Source organism: Castanea sativa, chromosome 9, assembly GCF_040712315.1.
Source record: "Castanea sativa cultivar Marrone di Chiusa Pesio chromosome 9, ASM4071231v1".
Taxonomy (NCBI): domain Eukaryota; kingdom Viridiplantae; phylum Streptophyta; class Magnoliopsida; order Fagales; family Fagaceae; genus Castanea; species Castanea sativa.
In genome coordinates this window covers 16018404-16040499 of record NC_134021.1, presented here as the reverse complement: position 1 = coordinate 16040499, position 22096 = coordinate 16018404, and the positions used below count along the sequence as shown (strand labels likewise).

The window sequence follows — 22096 nt, the reverse complement described above, 5'->3', positions numbered from 1 at the left end:
GACTACTAGCCTCTAAGCATGTGCATTGCACATGCTCAAAGTCTATTCTTCTTCTTTTTTTGTAAAGGTTAATAATTTGCATATATTATAATTTGAAAATATATTTTTTAAATTTTTTTTATCAAATAAAAAAGGATAAAACTTAGAGATAAACTGTAACGGTAATTTCTTTTTTAAACGTGAGTGAAAAGGAGGCAAAATTTTAGGAGTTCTCTTAGTTTTTTATTTTTTATTTTTTAAATTGGGGGTGTTTTACTTTCATTTAACATATAAAATACTTTTATATCGTAAAATTACATAAATTTAAGCAACCTTTAAATACTTCCTCAGCCACTCTATTCTCACAACTAAATATAGAGACCTCGATCGTAATTACTCAATTCATTATCTCAATGAAATTAAGGAAATCATTTGTAAGTATCAACACAAAGAGAACATGAATAAACAAAGAGAAATTGGCTAAAAACACATCAATTTATCAAAATTTAATTGTTTCTAATTGATCTTCCGTGTCATTTTTTTTAAGTGAAAAATACTTTGAAATCATCATCAATTTTTATTTTTATCACCATAGCTCATACCACACAAAATAACAGTAAAAAAAACCTACTAATTATAAATTCTAACACAAAATAAGAGGAATAAGAAGATATTGATTTTAAAAGAAACTTGGAATAAAATATCTAATGTTCAAATCTCCTCTCTTGTTGTAACTATCTAATTATTTAAAAAAAAAAAAAAGAAAAAAGAAAGAAGCCAATAAAACTAATCGCCTTTATAATAAAAATATAAAATGAATAAGATTGTAATTTTGACTAATGATTTTTTTTTTTTTTTTGATTATGACCAATGGATTAAAATAGTCATTAAGTAGAGAGGTGTTGCAAAAGAATATTAGCCTATGGATTAAAATGGTGATTAATTAATGTTATTGGTATACTTAGTGTGCGTTTGGGTAGAAATTAAAAATGAAAATTATTTTACTATTCAGCTTATTTTTACTACTATTTATGAGTCCCATTACACTTTTTGACATATTCATAAGCTTCACTGTACTATTTTAATTAACTTTTACCTTTATCTACCGTACTTTCAATAATAATTTTTCAATTTCAACAAAATAAGCGAAATCCAAATACACTCTTATTATCATCTAATCAAATAGATGCTAGCTAAATCCAAAATGCATTCACGATGTGGGGTTTTGAACATAATTTACTCATTCCCATCAAATTCAAACGAAGCCAAAAATATTGTTTGATTGTTAAAACATTGGAAATGAGTTTATTTAAATAATATTGGATTATGATTTAGAAGTGTGGATTTTGATTTAAAATGGGTAAAGTATCACTATGGTCACGCTTAGGTAGAAGACGTTAACTCAGATCACTTACTACTCATTTTTATTGGCCAAAATGGCAAAATACCCCTTTCGCCCAAAAGTTTTAGCAAAATGCCCTTGTTCTGAAACTATCTAGCAAAATGCCCCTATTTTGAAACTTGATTTTTTAAAAATCAAATTTCAGTAAGGAACTCGAGTTCCTTGAAAATTTTCAAGTGGAACTCGAGTTCCAAATATATATATATATATATATATATATATATATATATATTTCAAGTTTGATTGCCTATAATTCGATTTTCTACAAATCGAGTTTCAAAACAGGGGCATATCTCTAGATAGTTTCAGAACAGAGACATTATGCTGGAACTTTTGGGCGAAAAGGGTATTTTGCCATTTTTGCCCATTTTTATTCAAAAAAAAGAGAAAGTGATATACCTTATATTTCTTTATTATAAGAACCAAGATTGAAATCGTCAATTCTCCATCATTGTAATAATCAAATTATTAAAACATTAATCTCAACGTGGAAAATTGAATTTGCAATCAAAATGAAAATTTTAATCAGTGTGAAAACATCGATAAGCCTAGCATCTTGGACCAATGCACCTTACAAAAACCCAATAGTTCAATTTCTATCATCATTGTCATGTCGGTCATGGTTGATATAAAAATCACCATTTTTAAGCCACCACGATCGTGTTATACTAAGGGGAAAGAAATAGTTTTGGACATCAAGAAGTCAAAAACATGGAATTCATTAGCAAATTTAGCCAAATTTAATTTTAAAATCTATAACCATTCATTTATTTATAAGAAATACATTTTGAAGCACCGTATTTTTCTTTGAATTTACAAGAAATCAACTATAGTGAATAATTGACTACTCAAACTTAATTAGATATCTAGCTACCAATAATAGGTTTAAATAATTCAGAAAAGCAAAATAATATCCGTTTGAATACTGCTTATTTTGCTGAAAATTAAAAACTGAACACTGTAGTAAAATAATTTTTAAATATGTAAATAGTATCGTGAAACTCATTTTTAATTAAAATTTTGATTAAAAACAAAATTTGTGAGTCTCATAAATAATACATGAGACCCACTGAAAGTACCTTTCAGCATTGAAACGCACTAAAAAAAAAAAAAAAAAAAGGAAACGTAAAACATAAATGCACAGGAAAATCAGCCCAATCTAAACGGTCACTATATAGGTTTAACGTTTGAACAAAGAGAATAAATTGGGTCAGGAGCTGGCGTAAAAGGTGTGTTTTACGCCAGCCAATCCTGACCCGCCACGTCAGATTTTTACCCACAAAATAATAAACTTTAACAGTTAACACATAATTTCTCCCAAATCTTCATAAATCAAAACCCAATTTCATCGTGAAAATCATAGAAGTGACCATTGGAGACACTGACGATGATGCTTATAGTCTGAAAGTGACACCAGACAAAACCACCAGGACCAGGTGGTTGTGCCGATGATGTTGGCCATTTTTTAAATCTCAGTGACTTGGAGTTCTAGACCAAGTTTCTCTTCAATCTTACGGAGAGAGTAGCTAAAAAAGAAGAAGCAATAACTCAGAAAAAAAATATCTACTATTTACAAATCTCCAACAACTTCTCAGACTATCTCGCCGGACTCATTTCCAAAAGCTCTTGTTGTAACTGATCTTTTGAACAGTAACATTGGGATTTGATTTTCTGCAGATTTTGGGTTTAATTTTTCTTTATTAAATTTGGTATTTGAGAGGGAGTGGTAGTGTGTGTTATCATTTATTATTTTTATGGGTAAAAAACTAAAAAAAAAAATTCAGCTTCCACAGTCCACACTACAACTATGTTCTTTGATTTTTTTTTTCTTAAAATAAAAATTATTAATGACTGTGTTTGGTAGAGAAGAAAATCAAAAGGAAAAAGCCACATAAATCTTCTCCACTTGTGTTTGGTAGCCTAGAAAATTAAAAGGTAAAGCTAAACAAAGTTTCATCTCCATTTAGTGTTTGGCAGCCAAGAAAACCAAAAGGAAAATCCTCATGCTCTTCACAAAGAAACCCAAAAAACACCCAATGGCCTTGATTCAACCACATAGGCCAAGGGCCAAACCTGTGACACAAAATTGCCATCAACCACCACATCAAACTCCAAATACCCACTTTAACCACACCAAAAATCCAGTCAACCCAATTGCCAAAAGGAAAGAAAAAAAAATACTAAAAGAAAGAGAGAGAAATTCAAACGTGATTTATGAAGATTTGGGAGTAATCGTGTGTTAAAAGTCTATTATTTGGAGGATAAAAATCTGACGTGGCGGGTCAGGATTGGCTGGCGTAAAACACACCTTTTACGCCAGCTCCTGACCCAATTTATTCTCTTGAACAAATACTCAAATAATTGATCCGTTGGGATGTTGCCAATGCTACTGCTTTTTGAGACCAGTCATTAGTCATTAGTCATAGTCATTTCCTTGACTTCTAGCCATTGAAGAGGAAAATTATTGTGGGAACTCAGCTGCACCTTATTGACCAACTTTTGTCCTCTGTACTCCATTAATAGCATCATAACTATGAAAAACATTTAGTACCACATACTAAACTTACACAATTTAGAGTCGGTTTAGTAAGTTATTTATTTTAATAACATTGTTTATATTTTTATTAAAAAATACGTGTGAGTAAAAAAGTGTGAAAATATGTATAATATTATTTAAATGTTAAAAAATATTGCTCAAAATACTCTACCAAACAAGCCTTTATTTGCCGCAATTGTAACGTGGCTTAGTGTAAATAATGAAAAAAAAGATAGTGAATCTATGTGTAAATAAAAAATAGCTATAATTTAACACATCAAAGTTATAATCTAACATGTCAAAATTGTGACAAAAAATTGTGAAATGAATCAATATTTTATATTCCTAGAACCATTCCAATAACTATGAGATGGTATTTTTCTGTCCTCTGTCGTAGACGGTTCTAACGTATGTTACAATGAAGATGATATTTTGTGTAACAATAATATAAAGTATCTTTTTTAAATGTGAGATGATATATGATGTATTCAGCATATAGTTTCAAACCTTGCTTCAAAGAACTAATGTGGATTCAAACCGTTGAAAGAAAGACAAATAGGACATTGATCATTCAAGTTAGAAGTTGAGCTTTTTCTTTATTTGTCTCTTCCAAATACTTGCGATGTTTTTTTTTTTTTTTTTTAAATAATAATAATAATAAATTAAGTGTGCTTTGTTTGTGGGGTCTTGCCCTCTCACTAAAGGAAAAATGACCTTTTTTTTTTCTCGTAAAATGGTACTCTAGAGAGCGAACGGAGAAGGCTTATGTTATAGTGAAGATTTGGTATTTCATGAATTTGAAGGAGAAAATGATGCTACTTATTTGACGTCAATTATTATTATTATTTTTTTTTTGAAAGGACATCAATTATTATTTGTTACTTGGCGAAGTAAAATGTTAATGAAGTGACATTGTATACAACTTAAATATGAGGAATAAGAAGATATGGAATTCAAAAAATGAACCATGAAACAAGGCAACAAACCAATATAATATAAATTTAAAATAAACAGGATTTTGATGCTGACTAATGGCTTAAATTCGTCAATAAGCAAAAAAATAGAGTAATTATTAGCTACTCTTAGAACAAGATAATGTAATATTTCATACTCTTACCTTCATGATATATTTCAACATGAATTTAATTAGTAGGATTAGCATAAATGTAAAAGGGGTACATCTCATCACAATGATGTTCTCACCATTTGATTTTGGGATGATGAATCAATATCTATATTCAAAAAAATAAAATAAATAAAATAAAATAACAGAAAAAGAAAAAGAAAGAGAGAAAACCTTTGCTATGATGATGTGACTATGAAGAAGATGAGGATGTAGGGGAAAAAGAAGAAATGCGGGGTGAATTATGGCATGCACACAGAGAGTCATGGATGACCCTCTTCCTACTGATGTCAAGTTTCGAACAAATAACACAGTACCGGCCGCAAATTTCTTCATCTTCCATTTCATTATCATCATCGTCGTCTTCACTGTCTTCTGCATTCTCATCTTCAAGACCTTCCTCTGCCTCAACCTTTGCATTATAACAACCAGTATAAGACAATCTCATCATTGGAAGAATCACCAGAAGAATCTTATCAATGCTATCATCATGCCATTTTCTTCCTTTCTCCCAAAATGTTACGGGAGCAACAACAACTGCAGCTCCGACCCCAAAACCCAATCCAGTCAGTATAAACCGCCAATCAAATCCAATCAAAGTAGTTGTAATTTTGCGTTTAGATTTTTTTGTTGCTGAAGGTGGTGGAGCTTTATTACTTGTGCATTTTTTCTCCAAAGGGTATCCACATAAGCCCTTGTTCTGTTCATAGGACTTGTTTGAAAACGTATCAAATTGCCTGCCTTGTGGAATTGGCCCCTCCAATTGATTGAATGAAAGGTTTAGGACTGCCAGGAAAGTGAGATCTGCAAGTTGTATAGGGAGCTCCCCGGTGAGCTTGTTGCTTGACAAGTCTAATGATTCCAGCTCAGACAAATTTCCCAGAGATGGTGGGATTTTGTCTGTAAGAGCATTATGTGACAAGTTGAAAACATATAGTGATTTGAGTTCTCCTATGTCTTCTGGTATTGACCCATGAAGCTGGTTGGCAGAAATGTCAATTGAGGTGAAAATAGTTAGAATTTTCACCAGCTCAATTGCTAGACCTTTACTGGTAACTGTTATCGTGTCTTGATAATAAAACTGACCAAAATGTAGGAATCTAAATTGGAGGTGATTGAGCTTTGACATGACCTCATCTTCATTGCCCATCATTGCCTTCCAGGTAGAAAAGGATTTTTTTGGAAACTGACCAGTAAAACTGTTTAAAGCCAAGTCTACAATCTGAAGCATAGGCCAGGTGAAATTTGGCCCATCACAACCAATGGGCCCATGAAAATTATTCGATCGCAGAACAAGGACACGTAACCTGGATATTTTCCCTAAGTAACATGGGAAACCACCCTCAATATGGTTGTTCCCTAAGTCCAAGACCTCCAAATTTGTGCAATTGGCCAGAGACTTGGGTAACATTCCATCTAGTAGGTTGCCATTGAGACTTAGAGTTTGTAAACCACAATTTCCTGGAAATTTGTCAGATATTGGGCCAGAGAGGTTGTTTCTCCTTAGATTCAGAACCCCTAGGAACTCACTTATTGCGTAGAGGCATTGCGGAATGGTGCCACTCAAGGAATTATTAGATAGATCAAGAACTCGAAGATATGTAGCATTGCATAATGATTGAGGTATATCCCCATGGAATTTATTGCTTGAAAGAGACAAGAAAATTGTGGAATTAAGGGAGATACCAATGCTAGTTGGTATTACAGAGCTGAAATTATTCTTTGAGAAGTCCAGATATGTAACATTTGGTGGGAGATGTGGGAGTTGCCCCTGGAGTTTGTTGGAGTGAAGGTCTAGGACATTTAATAGAGAAGGAAGATTCAGTAAAGGCCCCTGTAGAGTCACAAGGTGGTTATGCGATAGATTTAAGTACATAAGACTTTTAAGTTGCCAAATCCAGTTGGGTATCTCTCCATGAATCTGGTTCTCTGAAAGGTCTAGACTGTTTAATGTGGATTGGTTTCTCAAGAAATCAGGGAATGTGCTCAAGTTGCAAGAAGCCAACTTAAATGTGCGAAAATTGGGAAAGGACAAGGGAGAAGCCGTACCAGTATAATTAATTGACAACTTGTTGTAAGAAAGATCAAGATTTGATAGATTCCGTAGTTGCTGAATCCCATCAAGCTGGAAGGAACCATTAAATTTGTTGTAAGAAAATAAGAGGGATTTAATACCTTGGAGTTTGATGACAGACGCAGGTAAGGGCCCTTCCAAGTTGTTGCTACTCAAATCAAGGGTGTTCAATGGGTAAGAAGAAATGTCAAATTCCTGGAGTCCACCAGAAAAATTGTTGTTTGAAAGTTGTAGTTTCTGCAGTGATGGATGGGAAAACAGGGACATTGGAATACTCCCTCCAATTGAATTGTAACCCAAGTCAAGATTCACCAGCTTCGTAAGCTCATCCCACTGAGTGGAATTTATACTACCTACTAGATAATTACCAGAAAGGATTATCTGTGTCAGATTCTTGGCCATGCTGAATGATGGAATCTGTCCGCTGAACTTACTACTTGAAAGATCTAATCTGGACAACATTGTAAGGTTACCAATAGAATCTGGCAGTGCCCCTGAAAAGTTTGTGGTGCTAAGCAGCAATGACCGAATAGAAGCATTTGAAAGAAATTTTGGGAAAGAACCTTGAAGTAGTACATTATTTGACAAGTCAAGTGTCTGCAGTGTTAGACTCTGGAAGACTTTTTCTGGAAATCCTCCATACAATCCACAAGAACCGAGACTCAAGGAAGTCAAATTTGTGAAATTTGCAAAAAAATCTGGAATTGAAGCATTAAGGGGATTATTATTGAGACGAATAATTGAGAGGGATTGAAGTTTCGATAAGGAGGGATGAAAATGCCCTGAAAGATAACAATTTGACATGCTCAACACCGTAAGATTCCCCAGTGAAGATGATAAGGCCTCACACCAGTTATTCCCTGACGCTGATATATTTACACCATCAAGATAAAGTTCCTTTAGCACCGAAAAATTCTTAACTATCATAGCAAAATCTGGGCTCTCAATTTTCAGCATAGAAACACTCAAGAAAGAAGATGTAGACAAATCAAGGGTAACCAACCTTTTCAAGTTCGAAATCTCAATGGGAATCTGTCCCGAAAAGCCAGCATTTGATAGGTTTAAATAACTCAAATTCGTCAGATTGCCAAACCCCGCTGGAATCGTAGAACTGCTGAAGTTGTTAAAAGCCAAACTCAGGTTCTGGAGATGCTGAAGACTGAAAAGGGTACTTGAATTGACAAGTTCACCATAGATTGATTCCTTGGTCAGATTGAGACCAATAACGCGTCCCTCGTTGACTCCTCCATTGCTGCAGGTTACACCTTCCCAAGAACAGCAATTTGAGCTCGCATTCCAGTGCACCAGTTTTGTGGACAAAGTATGGTCGAATTGGAGGTTGTTCTTGAATTTTAGCAACAAGTCTTGCTGATCCCTAAGACAGTTTTGAGACACCACAAAGATACGGAGGTTGAGGAAAATTGAGCATATGGTTACGAAGAAAAGCCATGAAAAGAGTGAAATTTTCATTGGGGTCTGTAACAAGAAAGACTCATACAGTAAAGAATTGAAGAGTTATTGAAATAAATGGTGGGTTCAAAAGAAGAAAGGCCCATGGAACATGACCTTATTTTGGCCCGTGGCTAGAGTGTGGAAACTGGAAAGTTTGTGTGGAACTGGGGTTAGAAAAAAAAATCAGCAGTTCAATCCAAACCCAAAAGGCAAAACAAGAAAGAGAGAGAGAACGAAAATTGTTTGGTTTAGCAGAGATCCATGAAAGAAACTAGAAAGCGCCGTCGTCAAAGTAAAACGCGTATTTCACTCGTTTCTTCTGGGTGACATTTGGTGTTGTGTCTTGTCGGCTTTTGTATATTTCGAATGATGATGGTGACTTTTCAAGCTTGACATTTTAAAACTACCGAAAAGCCTAGAAAAATCAAAACCAATGAAATAAAATGAGCCTCCTCAAAAAAAAAAAAAAAACTGAGCATGGAGCAATGAATATAATATTCGGTTAATGAATGTTTTTAGAATATTTTTAATAATATTTTTTAAAATTTTTTTATAAAAATTAAAAAAATTGTCAAAAAATTAACCCTTGTTTGTCTTTTGTAATTTTTTTAAAATAGTTTACTAATTACTAATATATACGGCATATATTTGTAAAAAATATATATATATATATAATTTTTTATGGAAGAAGTAAATTTGTCAAGTCAAATTCCACTTTTCTTTTTTTTGGGTGGAGTAATGAATACTGAATAGTGATTACTTGGATGGGAGGTCACGCTTACATATATTAAATTTTACATTATTTCTAATTTTCTATTGTTACTAATTTGTCAAGTCAATTGTAGTTAATAAAGTTTTTTTTTTTTTTGGTTAGATAGTTAATAAAGTTATCAAATCTAACTTGCATCTAGATAGCTAGTTAAGAATTAAGATCCAACTCCATTGATGAGTAAGGATTAAACTGACATTATTTCAAAAAATAAAAATAAAAAGGATTAAAGTGACATGGTCCACGTGGTACTCCACAGTCCACATCATTTTTTTTTTTGTTGGGATTCTCACCGTTCATGTCAACCAATGCAAGTCATTTAATAAGGAAAAAAAAAACAACATAAGTAACTTCAAAAAATTAATAGGCAAAACTAAAGTATCATCTTAGCGGTTAATTTAACTTGGGATCATGATTGACGTTACTTTCATTATTCACTAATTTGACACCTCATCAGTTGTATTAATCATTGTATATTAAAATTTATTGCTTAAGGAATTATATATATATATATATATATATATATATATATTAAAGATTAATGTTCTAGCTAGTTAAATATATGACTAGTGATGAACATTGAAAATTATTAGGTAAATTAGAAGTACACTTCATGCTCTACAGTCGACAGCCCATACTAATAAATACAAGCCATTTAATATATATATATATATATATATATATATATATAAAAGTTAGTAGTAATATAAAATGTTAAACATATCATATCAAGTGACCTGCATTTAGTTTATAAAAAAGAAAAAGAAAAAAGAGTGGTCCTGCAATTAATGGTGTGGAGTACTATACTGACTATAATTATAGACAACCTAATAATTATTCAACCAGAATATAGAGCTTCTAATTGGAATATTTTGATGTTTTTAATAGTAACGTCCAATGTTTAAATTCTTATCTCTGAACTATCAAGTTTTCACCTCTCTTTCATTTATTAATTTATTTGTTATTTACAACTTAGAAACACCTTGTGCACACCCAGATGTGACTTTTGGGCCTAAAATCTATTTGGGCTCACAATCTATTTGTATTGTGAGTTTTTGAATTTCCTACAATGGGTGGTTCTATGTTTGGCAACCCAAGTACCCAGGTTCCCTAGGCTCTCAAGATCACTCTCACTCTTTTTCCCAGGATAGTCTCCTTCTTTCCTCAGTATCTACTCTTCAGAATTTCCAACCCCTTCAACTAAATCTTTCTTGCTTATTTATAGTCAGAGTTAGTGGGGTGGTCATGATCGTTTTCCTGGTGGGTGGAAGGAGATGTCCAATATTGTGTTCTCCTAAGTGGGTGCTTAATTGCAAGTGGAAGAAGGTGACAGTGGCATTGGAACTAGCTCCACCGTTAGGTTTGCTGCCCGGCAGAGGCATTCCCTAGGCGACGAAAGGAAGGTTAAATACCATTTCTTTTAAGTGGATGTTTGGTGGTGAGTGGGAGAAGGTGGTAGTGGCATTGGAACTAGCTCCACTAGTAGATTTTATGCTTGGCAGAGGCATTCCCTAGGTGATGCCGTGCAATCTGAGTCCTGCCTGCCTAGGGAACATATCCATCGAAAGTGGTGAGGCTTCACCTTCGCCTGTCATGTCGTAAATGTTTTCATCTCTAGGCTTTAGGCTTTAGATGAGCATCAAAACTTGCCTGGAATGAGCCCGTGCGTCTGATCAGAGTAAAGTTCTACACGTGGCATCAATATAATGAGCTTTTACGAACGACCGGGCCTTAAGGAGGGTAACGCCTGTACAATAGCCCCCCCTCCCCCCCTTGATTCACATTCGGCGCTTAGCGTTGAATCAAGGATTCTGGTCGGGTCATGATAGTGGTTTCCTGAGGGTACCGAGCACCCTTTTCATGCGGCCAGGGTAATTATTGCAGACTTCTTAGAAGTAGCACCACGTCAGGTCGTCACATCAACAACTGTAACCTGTTGGTTGGTGAATCGTCTGACGGTTGGTGAACCGTTTGACAGTTCACGAACCATCTGACGGTTCGTAAACCGCACCACACGTGTGAGGAGGTTATCCAGAAAGAGTTGAAAGGGTTTTTTTCCCACTCCTCGCCTCATTAAATGCCTCAGTCCTTATATATAGTCTTTCTTGGGTTTTCATTTTCACTTTTTGCATCCTTTTCACTATCAATCTCTTCTTTGTCGAGCATTCCTCTTCTGTGCAAAAACACTCCTTAGTTCTTCACTCTCTAGAACCCAAAGTAAGTCTTCTTTACCTTTTTTTTTTTTATTTATTCTTCTATGTTTCATACTTTAGGAATGGGGATTTTTCACCTTCTCACCCCTGGGGCTGCCTTGGCTAGTTTTAGAGAGACCTTTGGTGTCCCAAGGGATGTCAACATTGCGTACTGCAATGTGGGCGATATCGCACTTGTGAGAGCTGCTGATCCAAACACAGCGTTTTTTCCGTTGATGTTTATACTTGAGGGTGGGGTTAGATTTCCTGTAGACCCTCTCATCATAAGCACCCTAAGGTTCTATGGTCTGTGCCCCGACCAGTTTCTCCCTAGTTTTTATAGAGTTGTTAGTTGTGTCAAGCGACTGAATCAGATGTTCAGGTTGCAAGTGAACCATCATTAATTTCATGTACAAATTGTGCGGTAATTTTACAAGTGACTATTATTTAAAGACTAGAGATATGCGAGTTCGACTTATCTCTTGTCTACCCGACTCCAATAAAAACTCGGCTGGAGAGTTTGTTCGGGTGCCTGGCAACTGGCTTGCCAGTGAGCTACTTTGCCCGCTTTCTCTACGTGAAGTTGGTCGGTACCGAGAATCTCCACTTGTTCTAATTTTGCGTCTTTTTATTATTTGTGTATTTAACTGATTGGTCTATTCTTCGGACTTGATGCAGAATCAAAAAGGTTTCTACCGGACTCCCGAGTCATACACGTGCGAGATCTCAATTTTCTTCTTAGGTCGGAGATTTTCGTGCACGATGACGGGCAACTTCGGGCATCTCATTTGATTCTCGGTGTTAACCCAATGTACACCACTTGGCAAAACTTCAGCCAGACGCTTTTAGTAGATAGTCCGCTCTTGTCATACATAGACGTCTGACACAAAAAATTCCTCCCTCCCTCACTTACTATTGGCGAGGCTCGTGATCTTGGCCCCCATTACACCACTGTAGATGACATCGTGCCGATAAGGGACAAGTCTGCCGAGCGTGTGTCCCAAAATTGCAAGAGACATGAAGCCATCGAACAGCCAGAAACCGCTGCCCCAGTAGCCGAGAAAGAAGCTGTCGAACCTGTAGGTACTTCGGGCACTAAATCCGGCCACGCAGACAAAATGGTGAAGCAGAGGACGATGAGTTTGGCTCAGTTTTTACCAAGTGCTGGCCCCGTGGCTTAACCCCCATCCCTCCAAGGAATAGGGCAGACTCATCCAGTTGGTGAAACCAAAAAGAGGAAACGAGCCGCCGAAAATAATACTCCCATCCTGGGTGATGCCCCACTGAAGACCCCATCTTGTGCAAAAGGTGGGCCTAGGACCTAGGAGATGCTGGGCGTTACTTCACCGACAGCCCAAGTCGAGATCAACGTGGCATTTTCTTCTCAACCTGAGGTTGGTTGGCAGCACGCTTTTCTGTTAGGCGATAAGCCTTTATCGACAACCGCCAGCGTTCAGCTATGGGATAAGGGCGAAGGGGGGTGTGTAGTTCAAAGTCTGGTGCAGGCCCTCCTGCTGCCCAAGGATGTTCATTTTTTCTCGGACGGCAACGACGAGATGCTTGCTAGACGGCTACAATGGCATACCATTGCTGTAATTTCCTATTCCCTCTATTGCGTATGTTGTTACAGGTAGCTATCTTCCCAGTTTCGTCATTTTGTTACTGTTTTGTTTTTAGGTCGCGCAGCTAATTAGCGTTATGGACTGGAGGCTGAAGGATGCGACTAAGGCCATCGAGCGGGAGAAGGCGCTAAAGGTCGTTGCTAAGGTCACTACCAAGGAGAAGGGTGAAGCTGCCGCGGCGTCGGAAAGGAAAGCGATAGATGCCAAGAATGCCCGGTTGGCTGCTGAGAGTAAGCTAACCATCATGGAGAAGAACCTAGACGAGATAGAGCTCAAGCTAGCAACGGCGAATAGCTTGAATCTAGCCCAAGCTGATCAAATTGCCGACTTGAAAGAATCCCTCGAAGCTTGTGAGGATAAGTGGTACAATGCAGGCTTTTCAAAGGCTGAAAACTTTATGGAACCGATCATTCACCAAGCTCGGCACCATGGATTCGGGGAAGGATGGTTAGCTGATCTTCAAGCGATGGGAGTGGCCAAGGACTCCCCGATGTGGAATCCAACGCAGATCCCCTACCCGGCCCCTCCCCTTTGTTCAAAGTTGAGTTGATTCCACGAATGAGGAGGAAACTCCGAGTATGAGGGATCTTGTACGGGATATCGATGCTTATGTGGAAACGGCTGACCCGGAGGTTATGAGCAATATCCGTATTGGAGCTGAAGCTGTTCAAGACCAGACCCCTTTAACAACTCAAACAGCTAGAAACGGATCCGAGCAACCTGTTACTCCCCCCGTACCAACCGACCCTGCCGTTTGAAAATTTAGCTTTCTCTTTTTTCTTTTTATTGGTTTTGTGTTTGATGAGCCTAAATTGCCGGGTTGTGGCGATAGAACAATTTCTTTATCTCTTGGATAGTTTTAATTAATATCATTCAAATATAAACTTGTGTGTCTCATTGCTGCTTGTTTGATAACTGTTGACTTTGCACATGATTAAGGTTAACCTGCTCATCATACCTTACTTTCTCACTCTTGGGGGCTGGGAGCAGCCTTTCCGCCCTTAGGACGTTTAGGCTTAGGTTTTTAGCTGCTCGGTGATGAAGGTCGAACCCAAGATAGGTTTCTGTCTTTAGAAAATTGTAGTTTAAGGTTTCTTCCTGCTCAGTGATAAGATCGAACCGAGAACAGGTTTCTGTCCTTAGAGAATTTTAGTTTAAGGTTTCCACCTACTCGATGATAAGATCGAACTGAGGACAGGTTTCTATCCTTAGAAAATTGTAGCTTAAGGTTTCTTCCTGCTCGGTGATAAGATCGAACCGAGGACAGGTTTCCGTCCTTAGCGTAGAATGAGTTGCCTTGGCCTGCACAATTTTATCTGTATTTGTTGACCGACGATAATAAATTATCAGTAATAGAGTTAAATGTGCCTGCATGAATAAATACTGTCATATTAATTCGTAATAATGCAAAATTACATCAAATTTACATCCTGGGGTGTATCCGGTCAGTGATAAAACTTTTTTAAGTTGTGAACATTCCATGGCCGGGGAAGTGGTTTTTCCTCCAAATCCTCTAAATAGTATGCTCTCCCACCCGCAATAACAGTCACTCTATAGGGCCTTTCCCAAGACGGGGCTAATTTCCCTGCATTTATGTCTTGTGTATTCCCTACAACCTTTCAAAGTACTAGATCCCATGCGGCAAACTCCTTTTTCCTCAAGTTTCTATTGTACCTCCAGGCGAGCTTTTGCTGATACTCGGCCAGCCGAATGGTAGCCGTTTCACGATGTTCCTCTAATAAGTTCAGTTGCTTGAACATTAACTTCTCATTCTCGGCAGGAGTGAATTCTACGACTCAAGCGCTGTATAGGTTTACTTCGGCGGGGATGACAACTTCTGCCCTGAAAGTTAGAGAAAATGGTGTCTCTCCCGTGTACCTTATCGGGGTTGTTCGGTAGGCCCATAGGATGCTTGGCAATTCCTCGGCCCACTTACCTTTGGCGCCCTCCAACCTCTTCTTTAGTTCGTTACGATGGCCTTATTTGTAGCATTGGCCTGGCCGTTGCTTTGCGGATATGCCGGAGTAGAATATCGGTTCCTGATGCTGAGGTCATTACAGAACTCACGAAAAGCTTTGCTGTTAAACTGTAGACCATTATCCAACAAAAGAGACTCTGGCACGCCAAATCTTGTCACAATGTCTCTCCATACGAACCTCTTGACATCAACATCTCGAATGTTTGCCAGCGCCTCCGCTTCTGCCCACTTAGTGAAGTAGTCTATTGTAACTAGTACGAATCTTCGATTGCCGGTTGCCTGGGGGAACGGTCCGACTATGTCTAGCCCCCACTGGGCAAACGGCCACGGGCTACTTACTGGATTTAAACTCCCGGCAGGCTGGTGAATCATCGGGGCGTGTATTTGACACTGCTCACACCTTCGAGCATACTCGGTGGCATCTTTCCTTATCTGCGGCCACCAAAACCCTTAAGTCATTGCTCGGTAAGCCAATGAGCGTCCCCCCACGTGACTACCGCACACACCCTCATGAAGCTCAGCTAAGAGCTCTCTAGTTTGGTTAGGATGAAGACACTACAAGTACGGCCCTTCGAATGATCTTCGATATAACTTCTGATCGGTAAATAACCAATACCGAGCAGTGATTCGTCGTACTCTGTTTGCCTCTTTTTCATCTTCCGGAGCTTGGTTTTCTACGAGGAAATCAATGATGGGGTCCATCCAACATTTCTCGGCTATGGCGACCTGTGCAACCGGTGCCTTAGCAATAATACTTAGTTCAGCCACTAACTCCACCCCGATCAATTGAGGTACCACGTTAGCTATTGATGATGCTAGCGTTGCTAAGGAATCAACGTGTCGATTCTATCCCCGGGCTACCCATTCAAGCTTAACATTTGAAAAATTACCTATGGTCTGCTTTACCAGCCGCAGATATTCAATCATCTGGGGGTCTTTGGCCTCGAAATTCCCTTGCACTTGATTTACTACTAGAAGAGAATCCGAGTAAACCTCCACCTCTTTGGCTCCCAAATCTAAGACAACTCTAAGTCCGGCAAGCAGAGCCTCATACCATTAGAAGCTCTGAAGCCTAATCTGAACGAGTGCTTTAGCTTTAATCCTTTCGGGGCGATGACCACAATTCTAGCCCCCGCTCCCGCCGTGGATGCACCATCCACAAATACCTTCCACGGCTTGACCCCCGTGAGGCAAACTATTTCTGTACTCTTCGGCGTAAACTCAGCGATGAAATCAGCGAGTACTTCCCTTCACTAAGTTCCTTGGCCTGTATCTTATGTCAAATAAGCCTAGCCAAGTCCCTCACTTAGCTATTCTCCCCGTGAAGTCAGATCTTCTCAACAATGACTGAAGAGGATACTCGATCAAAACATGGACGGTGTGAGCCTGAAAGTAATGGGGTAATTTTCGGGTAGAATGCACGAGTGCCAACACCAGTTTCTCCAGCGGTAAATACTTGGTCTCGGCGTCAACAAATGTCTTGCTTATATAGTAAATCGGCATCTGTACACCACTATCCTTCAGTAGCACTATGCTGGCTGCATGCTCGGATACCTAGAGGTACATATACAGGTCTTCTCCTGGCTCCGGGGCGGTCAAAGTAAGTGCCCACCCAAGATAGTCCTTTAGGTCTTGAAAAGCTCTATCACACTCCTCGTCCCATTGAAACCCCTTCCACTTCTTCAAAAGCTGATAAAATGGTCGGCACCGATCAACGAACTTGGAAATAAATCGGTTGAGAGCAGCCAACATACTGGTCAATTTTTGAACCTCTTTCGGATTGCTCGGTGGTTTAAGACGTGTCACAACTTCAATCTGATCAATGTTAATTTCAATTCCCCGTTTGGTGATCAAATAACCCAAGAATTTGTCGAATCCCACCTCGAAAGCGCACTTATCGGCATTGAGACACAGCTGGTGTGGTCGGAGTATTTCGAGCACTTCTTTAAGGTCACCTATATGTTGCCCCTCCTGCTTGCTTTTTATCACCATGTCATTGATGTATACTTCGACCGTGCGTCCAATCTTATCCCTAAACATTCTCCTCATCATTTGTTGATAAGTAGCTCCTGTGTTTTTCAATCCAAACGGCATCACGGTATAATGATAGTTAGCATAAGGTGTTATGAATGTCGTCTTCTCCTGATCCTCGATGGATAAGGTAATCTGGTGATAACCCTGGAAAGTATCAAGAAAGCTCATCCTCAGGTGCCTATATGTAGCATCCACCAGTTGATCAATTATTGGCATCGGGAACGAATCCTTCGGGCATGCTCAGTTTAGATCAGTGAAATCAACACAAACCCTCTACTTACCATTCTTCTTCTTCACAACCACAGTGTTTGCAAGCCATTTTGGAAAGAAAGTTTCCTTTATGGCCCTTACTTCTTTCAGCTTTCCAACCTTCTATCTAACGACTTCGACATGCTCTTTAGCGGACCTTCTCGGTCTCTGTTTCTTAGGAGGGCATAAAGGATCCACATTCAACTTATGTACTATAAATTCGAGGTCAACCCCGGGCACCTCGTATGGACTCCTAAGCGAATACGTCCATGTTTTGTATAAGAAAAAGCAGTAACTCCCCCCTTTCCTCATCACTTAAGCTTGCCCCTATCAGGAAATTCCTTTCACTATCCGGCAGGATTTTTACTCTAACCAGGTCCTCGGCAACGTTGGTTCCCTTCACTTGGGGTTGCTATAATTGCTATAAGGGAGCCTTCTTGGTTGAATCCATTTGTTCGGTCTGTTTGTTGGCCGTGGCTACTAAGCACTGTCTGGTTTCCTGCTGATCACTCCTTATCACTATAATTCCATCTTCAGTTCAAAATTTGACCTTTACGTGCAAAGTAGACGGCATAGCCCCCATGTTATGGATCCATGGCCTTTCGAGGATTGTCGTGTATGGCAAGAAAGAAGCGACCACTATGAACGTCACAATTACCTCTTTACCTCTCATGCTGACCGAGAGTGAAATCTGCCTTTCTGGAGTCACCATATGCCTATCAAATCCCATCAACGGCGTATCATACTTGGATAAGTCCCCATTTTTCAGTTCGAGCCCTCTATACAAGTTGGGGTACATTAAGTCTGCGCCACTCCCTTGATCTATTATTATTCTTTTTATTATGAAACCACTTACATAGGCCATGACTACTAAAGCATCGTGGTGCGACTGAGTGGTGCCTTCCATATCATTATCGTCAAACGCTATGGGTTGTTTAGTGTATCTTAGCCTCTTACCCGGAGGACGTTCGCCCGTGTAACTTTCTGCTAATACCACGGCCAAAACCCCCTTCGTTCTAGGTGCTTGAAAGCTCTTTGACACTGCATGGATGACTTCTATTACTCCCAAAGGGGATGGGAGAGGGTTTCTGCGCATTCGATCTGCTTGCCTGGTTTCCTGATTCCTTGTTAAGATGTCCCGCCTTTACCAACTGTTCCAGATGGTCTTTCAATACTCTGCACTACTCAGTGGTGTGCCCTTTATCTTCGTGGTAGGTGCAATACAAATTTTGATTCCTCCTTGATGGGTTGCCCCCCATCTTATTCGGCCGCTTAAAATACGACTTATTTTTTATTCGATCAATGATCCTATGCACGGGCTCCTTGAAGGCCGCATTCACTCCTCTAATTGTTGGGTCGAACTTTTGAATCCTCAGATCCTTCCGGCGTCTGGGTTGGAAACTAGTATTTCAAGGATAATTTATGATCGGGGCCTTCCCTTTGGTCTGCAGTCGATCATCTTCTAATCGCTTATACTCCTCGATACACCTCATCAACTGCCTCATATCCTCGGGAGGCCTTCTCTTCAATGATTCTCTCAGTCTGGACTCTTCAGGCAACCCCATCCGAAAGGTGCTCATCGCAATCTTTTCATTGCCCTCGCTGATCTCGTTATACAGCTCCCAATACCAGTTGGAATAGTTGCGAAGGGTTTCCCCAGCCCCCATTTTCATCGATAGTAACACATCCACGGGTTGCAAAACCTGGCTGTAAGTCATGAATTGTATACCGAATTCCTGGATTAGTTTCAAAAAACTGTGGATTGAACCTTTCTTCAATCCGTTGAACCACCTCAAAGCAGTGGGGCCGAGGCTCGAGGGGAAGACCTTACACATCAATGCATCGTTATGGGCGTGTAAAGACACCATTTGAATGTAGTGGCTTATATGTTCCACAAGGTCTGTCTTTCCAGTGTAGGAATTGAATGGCGGCCACGTGAATCTACTCAGCATAGGCGCGCTTTCAATATCTCTAAAAAATGGCGATCGGGCAACTTGGCCTAATGCCAGACTCATTGAGTCCATAGCCACATTTTGAGGTCGCCCCTCATCCGGGGAAGTCGAGTCACGGTCCGCATACTCCCTACAAACGTGGTGTCGACGGAACCCGGATTGATGGGATCCTGCTGCACGGTGATTCCTTACACTTGCCGACCTTTCTCTTCGTTCATCGTGGTCCTTTCTTCTGCGTCTGCCCCTCACTTGCAACTCCAAATCCCTTACCATCCTACGTAGGCGCTCGAGTTCCTGATCCCTCTGCTCAAGCTCCTGGTCTCTTCTGTCGAGGGGGCTGCGGCCTGAAGCGTCAGACACTGTCCGGAGAGTTTGATATGATCCCTCTCCAAGTCCAGATTCCTCTGCCTCCTCATGTCGTTTGTCCTATTGCCTTTTCTGCCTCCTTTATCGCCATGTGGACCCTCGCGATGACTCTCCATAGCCACTTTCAGCATGACTCCCTAGCCTACTTCTAGACATTTTCTCGTGCACGCCTAGATAGCACCACAGCTAGGTAAGATTTCCCACAGACTGCGCCAATTTTGCTTACCCAAATGTGACTTTTGGGCCTAAAATCTATTTGTATTGTGAGCTTTCAGATTTCCTACAATAGGTGGTTCTATGTTCGGCAACCCAAGTACCCAGGTTCCTTAGGCTCTCAAGATCACTCTCACTCTTTTTCCCAGGATAGTCTCCTTCTTTCCTTAGTATCTACTTTTCGGAATTTCCAACCTCTTCAACTGAATCTTTCTTGCTTATTTATAGTCAGAGTTAGTGGGGTGGCCATAATCGTTTTCCTGGTGGGTGGAATGAGAGGTCCAATACTGTTTCTCCTAAGTGGGTGCTTAATTGCGAGTGGGAGAAGGTGACAGTGGCATTGGAACTAGCTCCACCATTAGGTTTGCTGCCCGGCAGAAGCATTCCCTAGGCGACGGAAGGAAGGTCCAATACCATTACTTTTTAAGTGGATGTTTGGTGGTGAGTGGGAGAAGGTGACAGTGGCATTGGAACTAGCTCCACCAGTAGATTTTATGCCCGGCAGAGGCATTCCCTAGGTGATGCCATGCAATCCGAGTCTTGCCTACCTGGGGAACATATCCATCGTAGGTGGTGAGGCTTCATCTTCGCCTGTCATGTCGTAAACGTTTTCATCTCTAGGCTTCGGGCTTTAGATGAGCATCAAAGCTTGCCTGGAATGAGCCTGTGCATCTGATTAGAGTAAGGTTCTACACGTGGCATCGATATAATGGGCTTTTACGAACGACCGGGCCTTAAGGAGGGTAATGCTCATACACACCTCATTCTCAAGAGCAGGAACATTTTTTTTGGAAAAATGATTGAAAACTTATTTAGATAAATAAATTTGGTTTCAAATATATGAAAGTTAAAACAAACATACCATTAATAATTTATGTTAGAATTTTCTCTATATTAATCTCTCTCACAAGTACTTATAAGGGTCCCCCCCCCCCCCCCTTTTAAGTGTGCTGCTTTGTTTGTGAGGTTTGGTTAGTTCTTTTAATCATATATCAATTCTCCTTCCATCTCTCTAGAAGGAAAAGGTGATCTAGAAAGCAAATGAAGAGGATTTATTTTACAATGAAGATTTAGTATTTCATGAATTTAATGTGATTAAGACGCTAATCATGCTATGTATTTAATATAAGGGTAAAATCTATGTTTTAAAAACCAAACCAGACCGACTGATCGGACCGATTGAACCGCGAAACGATGGCCAATCCGGTCTGGAAAAAAGTCCTAAAACCGGAGTAAAACCGGTCAAACTGGTAAAAAACAGGAATTATAGGCAAATTTGATTTTACCTCCAGTCCAGTTTTTAAAACCATGGGTACAATACATATTTTGTCTCTAGTCCTTACATCATATTTCAATTTAGTCTCTAACATTTTAATTGTGTCAATTTGGTCTATAACCTTTTAATTTCATGTCAATTAAGTCATTGTTGTTACATCTTAGATGAAAATTACTGACATAACAAATGACCAAAATAAAATTTAAGTTCATTGTCACATCAATGGAAGCAAAGACACATCATTAATTTTCATCTAAAAGGTAACGACAAAGACTAAATTGACACGGTATTGAAAGGTTAGGGACCAAATTGATACAATTGAAAGATTAGTGATTAAATTAAAATATAGTGTATAAGATAGAGATCAAATACGTAGTTTACCCTTAATACAATTATTATTATTTATTTGGTGAAATAGAATTTGATTGACACAACATCGTGTGCAGTTAAATAAAAGGAATAAGAAGAAATTGATTCTAAAAGAACTTTGGAACAGAACATTTATAATAAAACTATAAAATTGGTGTTCAAATTCTCACTCTTATTGCAACTATTGAATTATTTTTTTATAAAAAGAATTGGAACAAGCAAATAAAATCAATCACCTTTATAATATAAATTTAAATTAAAATAAGATTGTGATTTTGACTAATGGATTTTATTTATTTTTGGATTATGACCAATGGATTAAAACGGTCATTAATTAGAAAAGTGTTGCAAAAGAATATCAGCCTTTCTTATATTTAATGTTACTGGTATACTTATTATCCGCTAATCAAATAGATTGCTAAATCCTAAATGCATTCACAATGTGGGGTTTTGAATATAATTTACTCGTTCCCATCAAACTCAAACGAAGCTGAATTGTTTGATTGTCAA

General features: G+C 38.8%; 2 protein-coding genes across 2 annotated transcripts; both read right to left on the bottom strand.

Annotated features, from left to right (window-relative positions):
- Positions 1-5054: 5054 nt before the first annotated feature.
- On the bottom strand, positions 5055-8866 carry LOC142611302 (receptor-like protein 7). Its single transcript, XM_075783408.1, has one exon. The coding sequence runs from the start codon at positions 8582-8584 to the stop codon at positions 5234-5236; it is 3351 nt and encodes a 1116-aa protein (XP_075639523.1). The 5' UTR covers positions 8585-8866; the 3' UTR covers positions 5055-5233.
- Positions 8867-18819: 9953 nt separating this feature from the next.
- On the bottom strand, positions 18820-19635 carry LOC142608823 (uncharacterized). The gene has a single exon (XM_075780491.1). The coding sequence runs from the start codon at positions 19633-19635 to the stop codon at positions 18820-18822; it is 816 nt and encodes a 271-aa protein (XP_075636606.1).
- Positions 19636-22096: the final 2461 nt, after the last annotated feature.